The sequence below is a fragment of the Mya arenaria genome, chromosome 16 (assembly GCF_026914265.1).
Source record: "Mya arenaria isolate MELC-2E11 chromosome 16, ASM2691426v1".
Taxonomy (NCBI): Eukaryota; Metazoa; Mollusca; class Bivalvia; order Myida; family Myidae; genus Mya; species Mya arenaria.
Genome location: NC_069137.1, coordinates 26,554,664 through 26,574,550, shown reverse-complemented (window position 1 = coordinate 26,574,550; position 19,887 = coordinate 26,554,664). Strand labels below are relative to the sequence as shown.

The window sequence follows — 19,887 nt, the reverse complement described above, 5'->3', positions numbered from 1 at the left end:
GCAGAAACCATTTTTCTATTTTTAGTAACAGTGACCTTGACCTTAGCTCCATCCTCCTCAAAAGCAATTCCAAGCTAGCTCTTCACATAAGCTACCTACACACTAAGTTTCATCAATATCTATCAATGCTATCTATCAATGCTAATTTATGTTATTGGGCAGAAACCATTTTTCTAGTCTTTTTTAGTAACAGGCGACCTTGACCTTATAGCCCCACCCCCCTCAAAAGCAATCCCAAGCTAGCTCTTCACATAAGCTACCTACAGACCAAGTTTCATCAATATCTATAAATGCTAACTAAAGTTATTGAACAGAAACCAATGTTTGACGCCCGCCCGCCCGTAAGCCCGCTCGCCCGCCCAACGACAACCTCATTCTAATAATTATATAAAAGAACTGCATTATTCAATAAAACAAAAACATCCTTATAAAAATGTGCTTTAAACTAAACACAAATGGATTGTAAACATAAAACAGTAATATAATAAATATGCATTTACAATTTTTTCAATATAAAATGACTAAACATATTGCTTTTATAAAAAATATACAAATTAAACACAACATTAAGCATAAAATACATAATACTTTACACAGTAAAAAGTCATACACATGTATACGGATAAATTGAAAACAATCGAGGATGCCATTGACCTTGCCGATGTCTCAGCGTCTGAAAAAATAAAGGTGAGGGATTCGGGGGCCGTTTTAGCCATTACATCTGTGGAATTCTGCAAATCTGCGGCCGAATCAAATCCCCAAAACTTGCTTTATTGTAAATACTATCAATATCAACAGTCATAAAAATAATCGGACTTTTGATTGAATAAACATGAGTCCAAATTCTTACACTTTGCCGAGCATTTTTTTAAACAGGAAATTGCCTACATAAAATCCAGAATTTTAGCATGCTTAAGATGCCTTTTACCAGCATAGGGCTTGTGAGATAAACTTGGCTGGTGCTAATTTTTACCACTGTTTCAATACTCTTCTTTGTTTTTGTGTTTGATTTTATCAGCAATAATTCTGTCACATCACTGATTTTTTGCCGAAGTTGCAACTGAAGACCTTGATTGTTTTCAGCCAAATTAACTTCAAGCTAAACATCTTGTAAGGAGAAATTTTACCACAGTAAGGGAACTCCATAACCCCATATACCCTTAAAAAAACAACACATTATTTATATCAAATAGAAAGAAGACAACAATGTTTATGATGATGATGATGATGATGATGATGATGATGATGATGATGACGATGACGATGATGATGATGATGACGATGATGATGATGATTGTGGTAATGAAGATGTAACAATGTTGATGATGACCATGAAGATGATGTTGATAATACATTGATGATGAAAGCACTTTTTTCAAGCATATTATGGCGAACTTTCAGATCCAAACCATACTTCCACAATTACAAACATGTATTAGGCCGTACAAAAGTGATCCATTTTTTCCCCAATTTGAATAGCCACATTCTCTGCAGGACTATAATAAAAAAATGCCAAAGAAAAATACAAAATCCCACTGCAATTACTGCCCGTGATTAAGTTATTTTTTTATACCAGATTTCACAAATTTCATAATGATATCTTCATATCTAAACATTTAGGAATTCGAACTTCTCCCTTAATATGATTTATTTTTGTAGTCAGGTTATTGTAATTTAAACTATAAAGCTCTAGAAAATAATTATTCATTACTTAATGTACACTTTTTTTATTTATATTTTTGCTCCAAGGTCTGAAAACCCAACCACCCTTGGCCTTAACAAACAATCAATTTTGCATGGCCTAATTGGACAAAAACACTTTACAAAATGTAATATCTGACTGGATTTCACACGGATTGGGCCGATTGTTCAGAACATCGTTGTTAACTCTCAAATCATAACTGCTCTGGAAGCTTAATGAATAAATTTCAGATCTGCTGTACTTCTTACAAGATTTGTGACAATTATTTCAGAAAGTTCTTGTCTCATTTAAATATAATAGCACATCACCAAATATTTCACATTTAAATGCTAACTACGATGTTGTTAATCATGTTGTTAACTTTAAAAGGTTAACAACAATGTTTTTAATCATGTTGTTAACTTTGACAAAGTTCTGAACAATCAGCCAACTGATTGTTGTTTAGGAGTATTATTAATAGCAATATTATAATTATCAAAAGGACTTTAAAGTAATATCAGCCTAACAGCCCTATCAGTAGGGTAGCTATTCACAATCTGGAGTATAGGCCCTGTCTGCTAGGAGGTGCATGCACAGTCCCTCATGTAAATGTATATTTCTTTAATGCCAGTAAAATCAATTTCTGTCATATCCAAAAACATAAAAACAAAAGAACAAGACATTTTCTGAATAAGATATGGAGGCCTTGGCCTTTAATTAAAAAACATCTTATGTGTTTTCCTAACTTAGTCATTTTCTTAAATTAAGCATCTCACTATTAATATGATATAATCACTTCATTATATCTAAAATGCTTGATTTTCATTGATTTGTATCAATATACATACTTTTTTTGTAAAAAAACACACTTGCACTTTTCTTTTAATTCAACTACGAAAAATTTAGGAAATTGACTGAAGTTAAGAAATGTATTATAAATAACACCCCTGGGTCTGCAGTGCCAACATTGAGCTACGCCAGTGACTGATAAGCCTTAAAACGAAGCATTGTGACTAAAGGGACTAGACACCAGATGGTCCCAAAATACATTATTTCCACAAAACAAACCTAGAATTGTCAAGACGAGCAAGTATGAGGCCGATAATACATCATTTTACAGAATGTTTTGTCACTGTCTCAGCTGTGTTTACCAGTTTAAAAATTGCGCATTATGGTTTCACAGTTTAAAGTGTGTATATTTAACATGTGAAAGTCATGTGATTAGTAAAGATACATATACCGACACTATTTTTAATTAACTGGGATTTACATGGTAGACACACCCAGTAAATTGTACAAATATGTAAACCTGCGAAAGATACATGTTAAGTAAGTGCTGTTACACATCATTAAGTAAAAAGATTCAATGCGTTTTACAAAACCATGCTAATTTTATGTAATTTTTTGACAATTCTCCTTTTTTTGCAATTGTATCATCCGGTGTCTTGTCCCTTTAAGTGCTGGTTCAGGATTTCATAGATACCATATAGAAATAATAAAATCAATTACTAATCCATCACTCTTTTCTAAGTCACTCTAATTATATGTTTGTGCGTTATTATATAAGGTATTATGTACAAGAATGTGAATTTATAAGGCCTGGTGACCCAGGGCTCTCGCGAGGGGGCGACTTGGGCGAAGTGGTCGCCTAAAATTCCCAGACTTCGCCCATTTGTATCATCAAAGCGACATTGACTTCGCCGAAAAAATTGGCACATTGTAAATCTGTCAATCAGCGAGTATTTGACCACTGTCACATTAGTCAAAACACCGCAATTAGCCATTCATAAAATTAGGTAATCTCCTAATCCGATAATTGGGCCGTGCCATCCAATTACCAAAACATCGCCAGTAGGCGGAGCTATTGATGGTCAACCAATCAGAATGTACATTGAGAAGTCCCTGATCAAATGATATAAGTTCATCTTGATCGGATTGAAGAGGCAACAAAATTATGTAAAATATTGTCAAGCATTAAAGAAGTTAAAAAGTAATTGATATATGTATTGAACAAACAATGCAAGACATTTTAAACATTGTTGTTTTGAAGCAGACGGTCATAGCCATCTCGGGCCATCGGCAAGGTGGCGCTAAGAAAATCAATAACATGACGTATCAACAAATATTTGATTGGTTTTAGTGAAATGTTCATGATAAAATGAAATGATAAAAAAATGATTTGAAAACACAAAAATATCTTCTTTTTTTGCTTTATGTAATGTTTACTTACAGTATTTTCCTCCTGTTTATGACTTTAAAAATCGGCGAGATCGCCATTTTGTCAAAAAAAAATTCCGAGTAAATTTCTCAACCTCCCATTATGTATAGGTAAAAAATTCATCAAGAACAGTGATTTAAATGTCATTTGGTTCTTAAATGTCAGCATATTGGAAATTATTTAGCCAGAGACAAGTATATAACAGCATAGATGAATGTGACATTCGTACCCATCCCGAACGTACCAAATAAGATTCGTCCCCCTACTATATTGACAGTTCATTTATAAGGTCATTTTGATTGTTTCAAATCCTTAGCTGTCTTGGTTTTTGATTTATTTTAGATGCTATTTGGAGATAAACTATGTGACATTGACAAATACACTTTTGCTGAGCCAAAAATGATACATTATTTGTATTCATTTTATATAGTTATACTTATAGTAATTAATTTGAATGTGAATATAAACTTAGGTTTGTGGTATGGCATAGTTTTTGTATCAGGTGTTACGAAAAGTATCACTTCTCCCTAAAGTCTCCCCACTTCTCCCTAAATTGACTGAAGGGAGAAGTCACTTCTCCCAAAAATTTCAGCCTAGTGAGAGCCCTGTGACCCCATATTATTTTTGTATCATTTGAAAGGTGATTTAAAGCTGCACTGTCACAGACTGACCATTTTGACCATTTTTCTTTTTTTGTCTTTGAATGACCTAGTTTGGGCATAATTTTCAAAAAACAGTGATATAAGACTGCTGACAAAAGATCAGATCAAAATTTTTCATATTTTCTTTCGAAAACTGATATTTCATTGCTAAAAGTGTGAATAACACTTTAAGAAAACTTAAATTTCGGCAGTTTTCCAAATTTTGGAACAAAAACTAAAATAAATGTCAACAATCAATCTGTGAGACTGCAGCTTTAACATGTATATAAAGAACTGGGGAAACTTGTACAAGCTATGAAAACTAGAATAAGCAAATATTGCAGTCAATTTTGGATAAGGCCTAAAAAAAAAATACATTTGGTTCGGGTTACCCGACCCTACCTACGGAATAGGCGCCGACCCTACTGTTTTTATAGTCAGTTTGAAAAAAAAAATGAAAAACTAAAAAAAAAAAAAAAAAAATTTTCGTTTTTTTTTTATTGCTTTTCAATATGTAGTTTAAACCTTAAATGCTTATACAGAAGATAGCTTTAACACCATTTTCCAATGATGAAAATGATATTCTTATATAAAGCGTAATAAAAAAAATAAATAAAAAAAAATAAAAAGCCTACCTACCCTACCTATTTTTGAAAAGGATGTAACCCTAACCAAACAATTATTTTTTTTAGGCCTAAAGAAAATCATTTGTGGGTAAAAAATGGTTACATAAAATGGGGCAAAAAAATGAAATATGCAATACCCTATGGGCAAATTTCAGTCACATTTTTCCATACTCAATGGGCAAATTTCAGTCACATTTTTCCACACTCTATGGGCAAATTTCAGTCACGTTTTTCCATACTCTGTGGGCAAATTTCAGTCACATTTTTCCAATGTATGAATTCAATAATTTCAAGTTATCCATACAAATGGGAGAAACATATATTCCAATAACCAATGATGACCCCTTATACAGTATATAATGTTTAACTGTAATTAAAATATATATAATAGTATATACATACATATATATGTATATTGTGACTGTTGCATGAAAAAAATTGTGAAAAGCATATAGCCATTAAATGGTATGCGAAACAAGTCAATTTCACTATGACATGATTGATACAATTGTGGTAAAACAGTAATTTTCATGGCAACCATTCTTATATAAAATACATATCATAAAAATCTTTTCTAACATTGATATCACTTTTACAACAAGCCATCAACACAACAATGGTATAGCAACATTGTAATTTGAAACATTTTAAATATTTTTATCACCTTAGTAAAACATTGGTCCGATTTTCAGAAGCTTGTTAAATTCAAAAACATTGTTAACCTCGTCGTTGTTAACTTTCAAATTGTTACTGCTTTGGAAGTAAAATTAATACACTTGCGATTTGCTAAATTTTTAACAAGTTTGAGACAACTGTTTCAGCTGTATTTTGTTCAAATTTAATTATGAGCACATAATCAAATATTTTGTGCCCAAAAAATTAACAACGATGTTGTTAATCATGTTGTTAACTTTAATAAAGTTCTGAACAATCGGCCTATTATGTTATCTCCATAGTAACAATGTACACTTTTCCACATTATTATTATCTTCACACCATTTCATCACCATGGTTATTTATGATCACCTAAATGATGATGTAATTTGTTAAATGTCATCACATTTACATGTAATTAATATAAGAACCATAGCGAATATGTACAATTTTCAACAATTTGACCGTAGCAACATTAAATCACCATAATTACATATATTCACCATAGCAATAATGTATTTTTTATAAAGTGCTTTTGCCTTAAGTTGTTTGGAAGGTTATTACTGTGGTAAACCACTAAAAACACCTTAGCATCATAATATCACACTAAGAACTTGTTATCACCATAGTAACGCACTTAAAAATATTGTCACCAAACGTACTTAAAACATATTGTCGCCATAGTAACACACTTAAACATGTCATCACCATAGCAACACACATAAAATGTGTTATCAGCCATAGTTACGCACTTATTATGTGTTGTCACCATAGTAATGCACTAAAGATGTGTTTTCACCATAGCAACACACTGAAAATGTGTTGTCACCATAGTTACGCACTTATTATGTGTTGTCACCATAGTAATGCACTAAAGATGTGTTTTCACCATAGCAACACACTGAAAATGTGTTGTCACCATAATAATGCACTAAAACAAGATACCTTCATAGTAACAGGCTTCAAAGACATTATCACCATAGAACTGCACTTAAAAACATTTTGTCACCATAGTAACACACTTTAGCATGAAATCACCACAGTTACGCACTTAAAACTCCAAGTAAGGCATAGTTTTCCCCAGCAACTAGCTCCAGGATTCGCCTTTTGGTGGTGAGTCTACAAGGCCCTTAAGCTGCGTATGAAGGTCGTGAAAACTGATACGTGTGGCAGGATTCGCGTCCCAACATCGCAACATCAGCTGGTACACACTATCGGGCGTGTTTTGAGGGGCAGGCATCCGGTAACCTGCCAATGGAATGTATGCATCTTTGTTTTATTTATTCAAGTTTGATTTTATAATTTGTGATTTTGGTAATAACTTTTGAAATGGCTTTTTAGGCTTTAAATCAGTCATGACGCCAGTGTTGAAGCTAGTTATAGCGAGTATGGCATGCAACAGTGTTAGTTACTATGGTATGATGTCATTGTTAGCTAATATGGTATGACACCAGTGTTAGCTAATAAGGCAGAACAAAAGTGCTAGCTAACATGTCATATTGGATAACACTGGATTTTAGCCATATTAGCTAACACTGGATTCAAGTCATATTAGCTAACACTGGATTTTAGCCATGTAAGCTAACACTGGATTCAAGTCATATTAGCTAACACTGGATTTTAGCCATGTAAGCTAACACTGGATTCAAGTCATATTAGCTAACTCTGGATTTTAGCCATGTAAGCTAACACTGGATTCAAGTCATATTAGCTAACTCTGGATTTTAGCCATGTAAGCTAACACTGGATTCAAGTCATATTAGCTAACACTGGATTTTAGCCATGTAAGCTAACACTGGATTCAAGTCATATTAGCTAACTCTGGATTTTAGCCATGTAAGCTAACACTGGATTCAAGTCATATTAGCTAACACTGGATTTTAGCCATATAAGCTAACACTGGATTCAAGTCATATTAGCTAACTCTGGATTTTAGCCATGTAAGCTTACACTGGATTCAAGTCATATTAGCTAACACTGGATTTTAGCCATGTAAGCGAACTCTGGATTTTAGCCATGTAAGCTAACACTGGATTCAAGTCATATTAGGCCTAAAAAAATAAATTGTTTGGTTAGGGTTACATCCTTTTCAAAAATTGGTAGGGTAGGTAGGCTTTTTAATTTTTTTTTTTTTTTTATTAGGCTTTATATAAGAATGTCATTTTCATCATTGGAGAATGGTGTTAAAGTTATCTTCTATATAAGCACTTAAGGTTTTAAACTACATATTGAAAAGCAAAAAAAAGAAAAGAAATTTTTTTTTTTTAGTTTTTCATTTTTTTTTTCCAACTGACTATAAAAACGTTAAGGTCGGCGCCTATTCCGTAGGTAGGGTCGGGTAACCCGAACCAAATGTATTTTTTTTTTAGGCCTTAGCTAACTCTGGATTTTAGCCATGTAAGCTAACACTGGATTCAAGTCATATTAGCTAACACTAGATTTTAGCCATGTAAGCTAACTCTGGATTTTAGCCATGTAAGCTAACACTGGATTCAAGTCATATTAGCTAACACTGGATTTTAGCCATATAAGCTAACACTGGATTCAAGTCATATTAGCTAACTCTGGATTTTAGCCATGTAAGCTTACACTGGATTCAAGTCATATTAGCTAACACTGGATTTTAGCCATGTAAGCTAACACTGGATTTTAGCCATGTAAGCTAACACTGGATTCTAGTCATATTAGCCAACACAACAACTGTTAAGCCTTTTAAAGGTAATGTGAAAGTAACGCACCCTGCTCCACTTTTTCCCTGGATATAGCATTCGTCCATCCTGGGTAAGGCGTTGTTCCGTTTGAAAACACCTCCCACATCAGTATGCCATAACTCCAGACATCACACACTGCCGTGTATTTACCTGAAGAAAATGGAAAAAGTTTTTACATGTTTTTATGTATTTGGCCAGTGGTCGAAATTAGCAATAGTCTGACAGCAAAAAACTAGTATTTTTTCTTTCAGGCTAGTGAATATTCTCTATGTGCTAGCCCGACTTGCTAGTGACAAAAACAATTCCTACTATCACTTCTGCTGGTTCTTACTTTCACTTAGGTAAACTACTATTGATTTTCGGAAAATTGTTTGACCTACAAACCGGCCTAAACCGCTTATATCAATGTGCTGGTTCCTGAAATTCAAAGGGCATTGTTGCTTATATAGTTTGAGTCCAGGAACCGGAATGAAAAATTAATTTGGTTCCCAACATCGTAATATATATTTAAATTAAATACATTTGCAATAAAGTCCAAGGAAAATGGTGGCCCAGTTAAAGTTCGTAAAAGGCTTTCATCCAGGAAATAGAGGGTGCTGGAAGACAAGTCATGAAGAAGAAATGTGAAGAAAAACAGGAACGCAGCAAGTTTTTGCCTACCTGGACTAAAGACCAAAACTTCTTGGTAAGTTAACATTTGTGATCTAGTATGATATTAAATGTTATAAACATCATCAAGAAGCTTTGTCGGTTGCAGAACGGTACAGTAATTATTGGTGATGTCATAGCACAAGCTGTGTGTAAATCTAAGGCGCGTGGCAATGTTTTGTATTAAAATGGGTCAGTCTTTACCGTATGATCGCATTTTACTCCCAAGATTGCGTCTAGGCTGGTGAAAACATACCATACGATCGGAAAAATGATAATCAATAATTGTCGTCTGAGAACCTTAAAATCATGGCCGATATACTTGCACTTTGCTACATTCTTTATACTTTCCTGTAGGTGTTGACATTTTGACAACAAACACGTACAATATAAGGTTTTTGCTTTTAATCTTTTTTCATTCTCGACAGGTTATTGTTTACAATACACCGTCAGAAAGAATATTTTGCTTTGTATTAGTATTGCATGGTTTAAAATAACCATCTCCATTTTTACGAAAATAAAAAAATTGTCACTGTCAACAAACATGGAGGCCAACGGTGGCAGACGATTTTAACATTTTTTCAATGCGTCCTATAACCCATAACATAGATTAAAAACTTTTTCTCGGGTTTTCACAGATTTTTTTTCCTGCGTCTTATAACCACTATCGTCTTATAACCAGTCATTTACGGTAATCTTTTTTAGGTAAACTACCTTTTGAAATTAGTGTAACATAACCTCACCATAATTTAAGGCCTCCGGTGCGGTCCACTTGATTGGAATCTGCTTCATTCCGTCGGATACTGTGTACTCCTCCTCTTCTCGAGACATTCCAAAGTCTGAGATTTTAACGACATTGTTATCACCAACAAGGCAGTTCCTAGCGGCAAGATCTCTGAAAAGAGTGAGGAAAAAATATGGTTGAGTGTAGCCTTTCTCAATTTCAAAGACAATATTAAGGCTAACAGTTTAATGTGCAACTCATATATTTCTCTTATATTTCATATTCATATATAAGAAAATTAGTAAGAGTGTATTACATTAATATGAAATGCCATGGAAGGAGATAGCAACTGATACTTTTCTCTTATATTTTATATTCATAATTAAGATAATTAGTAAGTAGTGTTATATAAATATTAGATGCCATGGAGGATGATAGCAAATATCAAAGTGTAACAGTATGGATTGGCTAATGATGTGTATATGATAATTTAACATAGACAGGTAACATGAGGTATAATATATGTTGATATAAATATGGGATTATAAAGAACGATTATAACTCTGATATTAAGCAATTCCCTTATCATTGACAGAGATAGATACTCATTTTTTTCCAGGGAAAGAATGGGTGATTGTTGAATTATGAATTTTCAACCTGATCATATCATGAACAAGAGCTGTCACAGCAATGTGACAAATGCTCCTAATTTGACCTTGTTGGAGTGAAAGCCAAATGACCCCTAAACATGACCTTGACCTTTGAGGCGAAAACAAGAATCTACACCTTCTGAACAATTCTTTGAAGTTTGATTGAAATTCGACAAAATTTGTGCAAGTTAAACAAAAGTAACAGACAGACACTCTGACAGACAGACAGACACACAGTGTAACTACTATATGCCTCCCTGTGGGGGCATTAAAATGACAAAACCCTCGCAAGTTATTTCCCAACTTACCTGTGAATACACCCCTTATCAGACAGGTAGGCCATTCCACACGCTGCATCTACACACATCTGGGCTGCCTTCAATCTGCTCTGTTTTTTACCCTCTTTCCGTAAAAAGTTAAGTAACGCTCCTCCTGAAATTTAATCAAGTTTAATATAGACGCCATTCTTGAATGATATTCATGCATAAATTTAGGCACTTAAACTGCTGTGTTTTAACTTTCTTTTTGAAGGAGATTACATAAAAACCCTCATTTTTTTTAATGCCTTGACATTGAGCTGCATGTTAAATTCTGTTCGTTTACCCTCTTTCAATAAGAAAAATAACGCCCTTTCTGAACAAAGTCAGTCAGATGTCAACTCAAGTCTATAATTTGAGACAAAATGGGGCATAACTCTACATTGTTTATAGCCAGAGTTACCAGCCTTGATATATGTGTGTGTATTGATTCTGACAAGTTGTGTAATAAGATTTTTCTGAATGGCTTAAATACTTTACCCTTTTTTTGCAAAGGCTTCAACATGACCCTTTAAAAATTGCCTAATTTCAACATGACCCTTTTAATATTGCCTAATTTCAACATGACCTTTTCCAGCCTAGAATTAAACATGACACATTATGGCCTAGGTTTCAATATGACCCTTACTGGCCTAGAATTTAACTTGACACATTATGGCCTAAGTTTCAACCCTTTATGGCCTAGATTTAAACTTGACACATTATGGCCTAGGTTTCAACATGACTCTTTAAGGTTAAGGTTTAAAAAATTTACAATGACCTCGATGACATACACCACACTGTAAAGTGATGACTTAAAAATGCAAAGTAATACATTTATTAAATGATGATTATAAAATTCTCAATAACTAAACAGTCAGAAATCGCTGTTCAATATTTCATAGCAGGGAAAAAACTGCAAGCAAAACTAAGTAAAAACTTAAATTACTTAAGTATAAATACGTGAAAAAAAACAAAATGTAACAATTTAAAACAATTCTATCAAAACGATGTATATTGTACGTGTTTGTTGTCAGAATGTCAACACCTACAGGAAAGTATAAAGAATGTAGCAAAGTGCAAGTATATCGGCCATGATTTTAAGGTTCTCAGACGAAAATAGAGGCAACAGTTTTAATCACATTCTCAGGAAAATAACTGTGTAGTTTATATTATAAAATTTGGTATCACCATCAGGGCGAGGGGTGAAAGCGAAAACGTTCCATCTTCTTCTTTATTTAATGTCACTTACAACCTTTTTGCATTCACCCCTCAAGGTACTTACCGGACACATATTCCATGATGATCATCACAGGCTGACGTTGGGCAGCTATCCCGATGAACTGTACAATGTTAGGGTGATCATACTGTTTTAATATACGCCCCTCCATCAGGAATTTCTTACGCTGAAAACAGATTAAGAAACAAATTAAATTACAGCCCTAAAATCTTTCTTCAGCATAAAAAACTATTTAGATGGCCAAATTGCTTTTATATATGCCCCTCTACCAGAATTTCTTATGCTGAATAAAAAAAAGAAAAGAAAGAAAGACATGAATGACTATTATCTTTAATATACGCCCCTCTATAAGGGATTTCTTACACTAAAGAAGTGAATAATTGAACTGCTTATGCTACGGAACTAAATGCTGCACAGAAATATCCGCTATTTTGAATGATTTAAGTTAATGTTACCTTTTAAGATTTTCTTAAAGGATCCAAATAGGGGCCAACATTTTGGATAAAAGTTCTATTAATGAGTATTCAAAGGAACTCACTAGCAAATAGTCAACTGTAAGGACCAAAATGTTATCAGCGAGTATCAAATGGGAAGTTACTCAACTACTGTCAATATTTAGGACCAAAATATTATATATACCGTAAATGACTGGGTATTAGACGCCCTTTTTTTCCTCAGATTTCGATGCCAAAAAATGCCTGCGTATAATACCCAGTAACAATTTTTTAAACTTTTTTTTCTGAGGTCGATTTCAAGCCGAGAGTTTGGTTAGATTTATGTAGAAAGGGATGTTACTCGCGTCATATAAATCGAGTATAAACGGCAGTTGAAGATCGGGATACCGTATATCGTAAGACGTTTATAATTTAAACAAAAATATTTTTCGACAAGTTATTTACCCGTAATTCACCTAAGAGTTCGGACACCTTAAATTAATTATTTTTTTCGCTGTCCGAATACATAGAAAATTACCATTTTTTACATTGTATTTACATGTTTGTTTAACCTGCCTTTTTTCTTCATGTTTGCATTTTACCACTTATTAATTTATCCGTAGTAATCAATGATCATAAACTTATTTATTACGCCTATAAGTGTAAATCCTTAATCAAGTTAATTAAAACACCATTTTATACATGCATTGAACTGAATAAACACATTCTATCGGCTTCAGATCAAAGAGTCACACTGTGTGACGTCACATAACTTACAGTTATACCCACGAGGATCTCGTGGAGAGCATGGACATTGCTATGCAGGATTAATGTATAACTGTATGAGTATTGCTTCATACAGTCTATAAGTGTGGTACAAGTTTACAAGTTTATTGGCAGATCGTTTTACAAACATGTCATGTCTATGTTTTCTTAATCCCTTGATTGCCCTTGTTGTTTCTTTAATCCTCCAATAAATATATCACACTTCCTTTTCAACAGGCAATAAATCATTTAGGATGGGTAGTAACTAAATAACTTGTCACAGTGGTGTATACGATTAAGTAATCTAGCCAGGCATTGTAAAGATAAAAATCAATAATCTTCGTCTGTGAAACTTGGAAACTGTGAAAGTTATGATTGATGTCCTTTGGGTGTCCGAAAATTAGGTACGCAAATACCGGTTAAACACACCAATACTACAAACTGTTGCGATTATGGTCTTGTTTTTTCGCACTTTGTCACATACTTCTATTCTTCTATGTAGGTGTTGACATTTTGAGAATAAACCCATACAATATAAGGTTTTTGCATAACTTAACTTTTCATTCTCGACAGTTTATCATTGTACCGTCGCCATTTTCACGATTTTTTTTTTTTTGTCACTGTCAACAAACATGGTGGCCGAAAATGCCAGACGATTTGACATCTTTTCTATGCGTCTTTTAGCCAAAAACATAGATTCAAAGTTTTTTTCTTGAACTTTCCACAGATTTTTTTCCCTGCGTCTAATACCCCCTATCGTCTTATACCCAGTCATTTACGGTATATATTCAAAGGATATAACTCATCGATTGTCAACTTTGGAGACCAAAGTTTTATTAGTGAGTATTCAAGGGAACTAACTCACCAACTGTCAATATTAAGGATCAAAGTTTTATCAGAGTATTCAAGGGAATTAACTCACCAAATGTCAATATTAATTAAGGATCAAAGTTTTATCAGAGTATTCAAGGGAAATAACTCATACACTGTCAATGTTTAGGACCAAAATTTGTCAGTGAATATTCAAGGGATATAACTCATCAATTGTCAACTTTGGAGACCAAAGTTTTATCAGTGAGTATTCAAGGGAAATAACTCCTTACCTGTTCTTCAGACAGGGTGTCTTTACAAGTCTTGACTGCCACGGTTTCATTGGTCCTCTTGTAGACTCCCCTAAAAACCTCACCAAAATTGCCCTAGAAGAAAAACACAATGAAATGTAAAGAAAACAAGAGCACCAACTGTCCATAAACATTTAGATTGGTGATAATTGGTTGTATTTAAGCCAAATTTAGAGAGCAGTCACTGTAAATACAGATCTTACCAATACAAGTGTTATAATTCTGGAGTGACTAAAACAATGTGCCTGACTGAGGTATTACGCCATACACATTCTCACCAAATTTGGTGATGATTGGACAATGGCTTCTTAAGTTATTAATTGGACAAGACTGAGTTAAGGTAATTTCTATAAAGAAAGGTCAATAAGTGACTCAAGTGACTTGAGCGCTTTGGTTGGTTTTCATTCAAGAAATTATGTCCATGCACATTTTGATCAAATTTGGTGATGATTGGACAAAGGCTCCTAAAGTAAGTGATCAGACAAGACCGATTTTAAGGTCATTTCTATAACTAAAGGGTGATTACTTTCAAGTCACTCGAGCAATAACACTGGCTATCAAAATTGTCCAACACATTATTATGCCTATACAGATTCTGACCAAATTTGGTGATGATTGGAATAAGGCTTCTGAAGTTTTGACATTAATCTCACAGTTCATTCCTTAAATAAACATATTGGAAAACTTATTATTGCCTTCTCATGGGACGATATAAAATGTTGACCACTAATTGAGGATAAAGCATCATAGTGATAATCGATTATGAGGTTGTACAATTGATTATCAGTGACCTTAATCAGTTTTCAACAAAACTTGATCATCATTACTATCATTTTATTCCAACTAAAAACTGAACTTTTGCTCTCAGATAGTTTAAAGTAACAAAATCCCATTACATTGACTTCGAGTAACTTACATTTCCAATTTTAGTATCCAGCATTATGTCATCATTGCGGAGTTCCCAAGATTCCCGAAGAATTGGTTTAGACAAGATGGTTCCCGATTTGTTGGTTACCGCTACCCCGCTTTCATACTGGTGAGTAACAAGTTCCGGAATGGTGGGATAAACGGAACCTTCAAATCTCCATCCATTCTGAAATTTGGAACATATATTAAGTTTAATAATTGAGAGGCTCTTAAAAACACGCAATAATGCAGAAATGATAAAATGAATAATTCTTAAATATACAATAAGGCAAAAATTAATAATTCTGATAAATACAATTTGGTAGAAATTGATAATTCAGAAATATACAATATGCAGAAATTGATAATTCTGAAATATACAATATGCAGAAATTGATAATTCTTAAATATATAATATGGCAGAAATTAATAATTCTGATAAATACAATTTGGTAGAAATTGATAATTCAGAAATATACAATATGCAAAAATTGATAATTCTGAAATATACAATATGCAGAAATTGATAATTCTGAAATATACAATATGCAGAAATTGATAATTCTGAAATATACAATATGCAGAAATTGATAATTCAGAAATATACAATATGGCAGAAATTGATAATACTGAAATATACATTATGCAGAAATTGATAATACTGAAATATACAATATGCAGAAATTGATAATTCTGATATATTTAATATGGCAGAAATTGATAATACTGAAATATACAATATGGCAGAAATTGATAATACTGAAATATACAATATGCAGAAATTGATAATTCTGATATATACAATATGGCAGAAATTGATAATACTGAAATATACAATGTATGGCAGAAATTGATAATACTGAAATATACAATATGGCAGAAATTGATAATTCTGAAATATGCAATTTAATGGCAGTGATGGATAATTCTAAAGTTTGTAATATGGCAGAGATGGATAATTCAGAAATATGCAATATGGCAGAATATGCAATATGGCAGAAATGGATAATTCAGAAATATGCAATATGGCAGAGATGGATAATTCAGAAATATGCAATACGGCATAGATGGATAATTCAGAAATATGCAATACGGCAGAGATGGAAAATTCAGAAATATGCAATACGGCAGAGATGGATAATTCAGAAATATGCAATACGGCAGAGATGGATAATTCAGAAATATGCAATACGGCAGAGATGGATAATTCAGAAATATGCAATACGGCAGAGATGGATAATTCAGAAATATGCAATACGGCAGAGATGGATAATTCAGAAATATGCAATACGGCAGAGATGGATAATTCTGAAATATGCAATACGGCAGAAATTGATAATTCTGAAATATACAATATGCAGAAATTGATAATTCTGAAATATACAATATGCAGAAATTGATAATTCAGAAATATACAATATGGCAGAAATTGATAATACTGAAATATACATTATGCAGAAATTGATAATACTGAAATATACAATATGCAGAAATTGATAATTCTGATATATATAATATGGCAGAAATTGATAATACTGAAATATACAATATGGCAGAAATTGATAATACTGAAATATACAATATGCAGAAATTGATAATTCTGATATATACAATATGGCAGAAATTGATAATACTGAAATATACAATATGGCAGAAATTGATAATTCTGAAATATGCAATTTAATGGCAGTGATGGATAATTCTAAAGTTTGTAATATGGCAGAGATGGATAATTCAGAAATATGCAATATGGCAGAATATGCAATATGGCAGAAATGGATAATTCAGAAATATGCAATATGCACGGCGGGGAATCCACGTGACCAAATGGTAGGTTTCAGTGCAAGATGGCGTCACCAAAACGCTCGACTCGAGCCGAAAATCAAAGTAATACATATAATTATAAAACTTTATTTATTTTTTAACATAGCCTATCATATGCCCACCTACCTAGTTTGTATTAGCATATCCATGTTTTCCTTGAAACTTTAACCGTTCTCGAGAACACTTCTGCAATGATTCCAAAATGTACAAAATCCGACTGGTAGGTTACAGTTCCATTTATCATTTTGGCTCGGATTTAGCAGAAAATGAGGTTATAATTTGGGAAAATCGCATAAAACACTTAAATTTTGTTTAAACATAACAGGCACATGCATTTGGGAACGAATATTTTAATGATTTTAAAAGATATGAGAACGAAAAGAAAATGATAGGTTGCAGCTCCGATTTTTGAAGAGATAGGTTGCAGTTCCATATTTAGGTTGCCGTCTGGACTGCAGATTCTTTGACTTAGTTTTAGTGTTCAAGCCAAACATATAGGTTCCCATAAAACTCAACTAATATTTTTCAATACCATGTTCTTTTTACATAGTTATAACATCATCTAAAATTATAAAATCATTGAAAATCACATCGAGACTGCTGTTTTTATACTTTTGATTTTTCTGCTTACAAATTTATAAGGTTACCATTATTAATGATTTGTTTTCTGTGACAAATTGATATATTACACGTTTAGTGTTGAATTGTTAAACCATTATCTGTGATAAAATCTGCACACCAGTATACTTTTATTGTATGACGTGTTATGCAATTTTCGATAAATCATATGGAATGCATTTTTATCTTTTAGACCAATGACAGGAATAAGAGAGTCTTTTCCTTCATCAACCTAAACGAAATTAATGCAGGATATCTAAACAGCAAACCAAAAAATGGCAGCGATACAACAAAACAAAAGAAGTGTTCAGTGAGCATTCGTTTGATCACAAGATATTGAACCTAGTCAAAGTGTCATTCCCAAACAAGTACATCTGGAAACGTGTCTGCAAAAAAGCTGTCTACAACCACGAAGTGAATGCATGGAAAGCGAGAATGGACACAAGCTCTGACTTTGATCTGTTTAAACAGATTCATCCGCATTTGTGCCTATCAAGTGTGTGGTCCGTCGCGAGAGCTCGTCCCAAGAGCCTCTCCCTCATGAAGCTGCTAGCATGTCTTTGCTGCCAGCGTCCCCCAGACCAGCCGATTGATTGCCGTTTATGCCATCGACAATGCAGCCATGAGCTCGAGCACTTGATGTTCGAGAGTTGCTCAAATAACAATAGCTATTCGCGACTTTTATTCCTGGTGGCGATTAAAAGTTTGAGTGGACCGATGTATGACTTACTTAGTACGATATCGAGACAGTCCTTCATTATATACACACTTGGCAAAATCGACGAACATTTGATAAAGGTACTCGATGTACAATTATACCCGGACTTCCTTATGAACTGGGCTAAATTATACAATGATGTGTTAAACTAAGTCGCATTTAGATGAGAGCACTTCACCAATGACAATGCCACTCGACAAAATGAGGTAATCCTTAAACAGCTATTTCTATTTCGCTTTTGAAGAAATATTGCTTAAATTAATAGGAAACAGTCTATTGATTTTAGCCGATGCATTATCATTGTTCTTAATCGTTTGTAAGATGAGACTTGTATGCAGATTATAAATTATAAACGAGACCAACTTAATGCGTATAAAACAAACTTGTCGCAATTTATGTTACTGTGACTTTCTATGTACTATCAAATTTGTTTTGTGTTTGTAAATATTCATGCTTATGTATGCATTATCTTATACCATGTACATCTCCAGAAAATGGGGGAAATAAAGCTATATATATTTATTACCCATTTACGTTTGAACTTTTAAATCGCTCCTTACATATTACATGTAATACATATTTGGTCACCAGTTCATGTAAGCAGAACTCATGAAAGGCAATGTTTGTCATTTTAGTTAAGTATAACGTTTAACTTTGTTGCTTGCGTTTGAACAAGATCAACGAATTAAGCTCGACTGGTTTTCAATGTCAACATGCATTTCATATGTAAACATATTGTTTAATCGCAGGATGATGTGGTTCAAACCTAGCTTATTCCTCCATTGTTTAATTATAAAACTACATTCGTCGCCGTTATAATCCTTCCGTGTCATGAACATGCATTACCTAACTTAATATCAGTACTAGAAAAAATATGATGTAAGATATTGAAGAGTTAGCTTTCGATTAATGCGCCGTGTTGAAAACTTTGGACCAATTGAGACCACCTTTGTTTAAATGAACAAATACCAACCAAGTGATTGGTATTTTTTATTTATTAAACCTTGTGTTAACCTAAAGGTAACTTCAACTAAAGAAATCTTTAACACTTGATCAGGATAAAGATTATAAGTTTCTTCCATGGCCGAGAGTTAAGATAGGTTCATTCCAACCCGAGCGTAGGGTGTTTTGTGGAAACGAGGTTTACCCTTTCATCCGCGAGTGGCTATGGTAGATGCTTTTTCTCCCACCTCAGTTAAAAATAACTAAGTAAAAATGAGTTTTTTTGCTGGAACTCTTTTGTGCATAGTGAAAATAATTGCGTATGAATATGAGATAATTTGTGGTTGTCATGGATATGCGCGCAGTGATTCAGATTAAATCAATAGTATAATCGGTCTTTAAATAGTTCTAAGGAGAGTGAACCATTACTTCTTGAATGGTGCGTGAAAACTGTTTTATGGTGACATTCG

General features: G+C 33.3%; 1 protein-coding gene across 2 annotated transcripts in view; it reads right to left on the bottom strand.

Moving 5' to 3' along the window:
* Positions 1-5,243: 5,243 nt before the first annotated feature.
* The window catches only part of LOC128221355 (tyrosine-protein kinase Fer-like), a 57,211-nt gene continuing 42,567 nt past the window's right edge, over positions 5,244-19,887 (bottom strand). For both annotated transcript variants that reach the window (XM_052929952.1, XM_052929953.1), the window contains 7 exons: positions 15,326-15,502; positions 14,392-14,484; positions 12,135-12,255; positions 10,862-10,985; positions 9,923-10,074; positions 8,559-8,681; positions 5,244-7,068 (listed from right to left, as the gene is read on the bottom strand). In XM_052929952.1, coding sequence (XP_052785912.1) covers positions 6,908-7,068; positions 8,559-8,681; positions 9,923-10,074; positions 10,862-10,985; positions 12,135-12,255; positions 14,392-14,484; positions 15,326-15,502 — 951 coding nt within the window. In that variant the 3' untranslated portion in view covers positions 5,244-6,907. The remainder of the gene's footprint in view (positions 7,069-8,558; positions 8,682-9,922; positions 10,075-10,861; positions 10,986-12,134; positions 12,256-14,391; positions 14,485-15,325; positions 15,503-19,887) is intronic.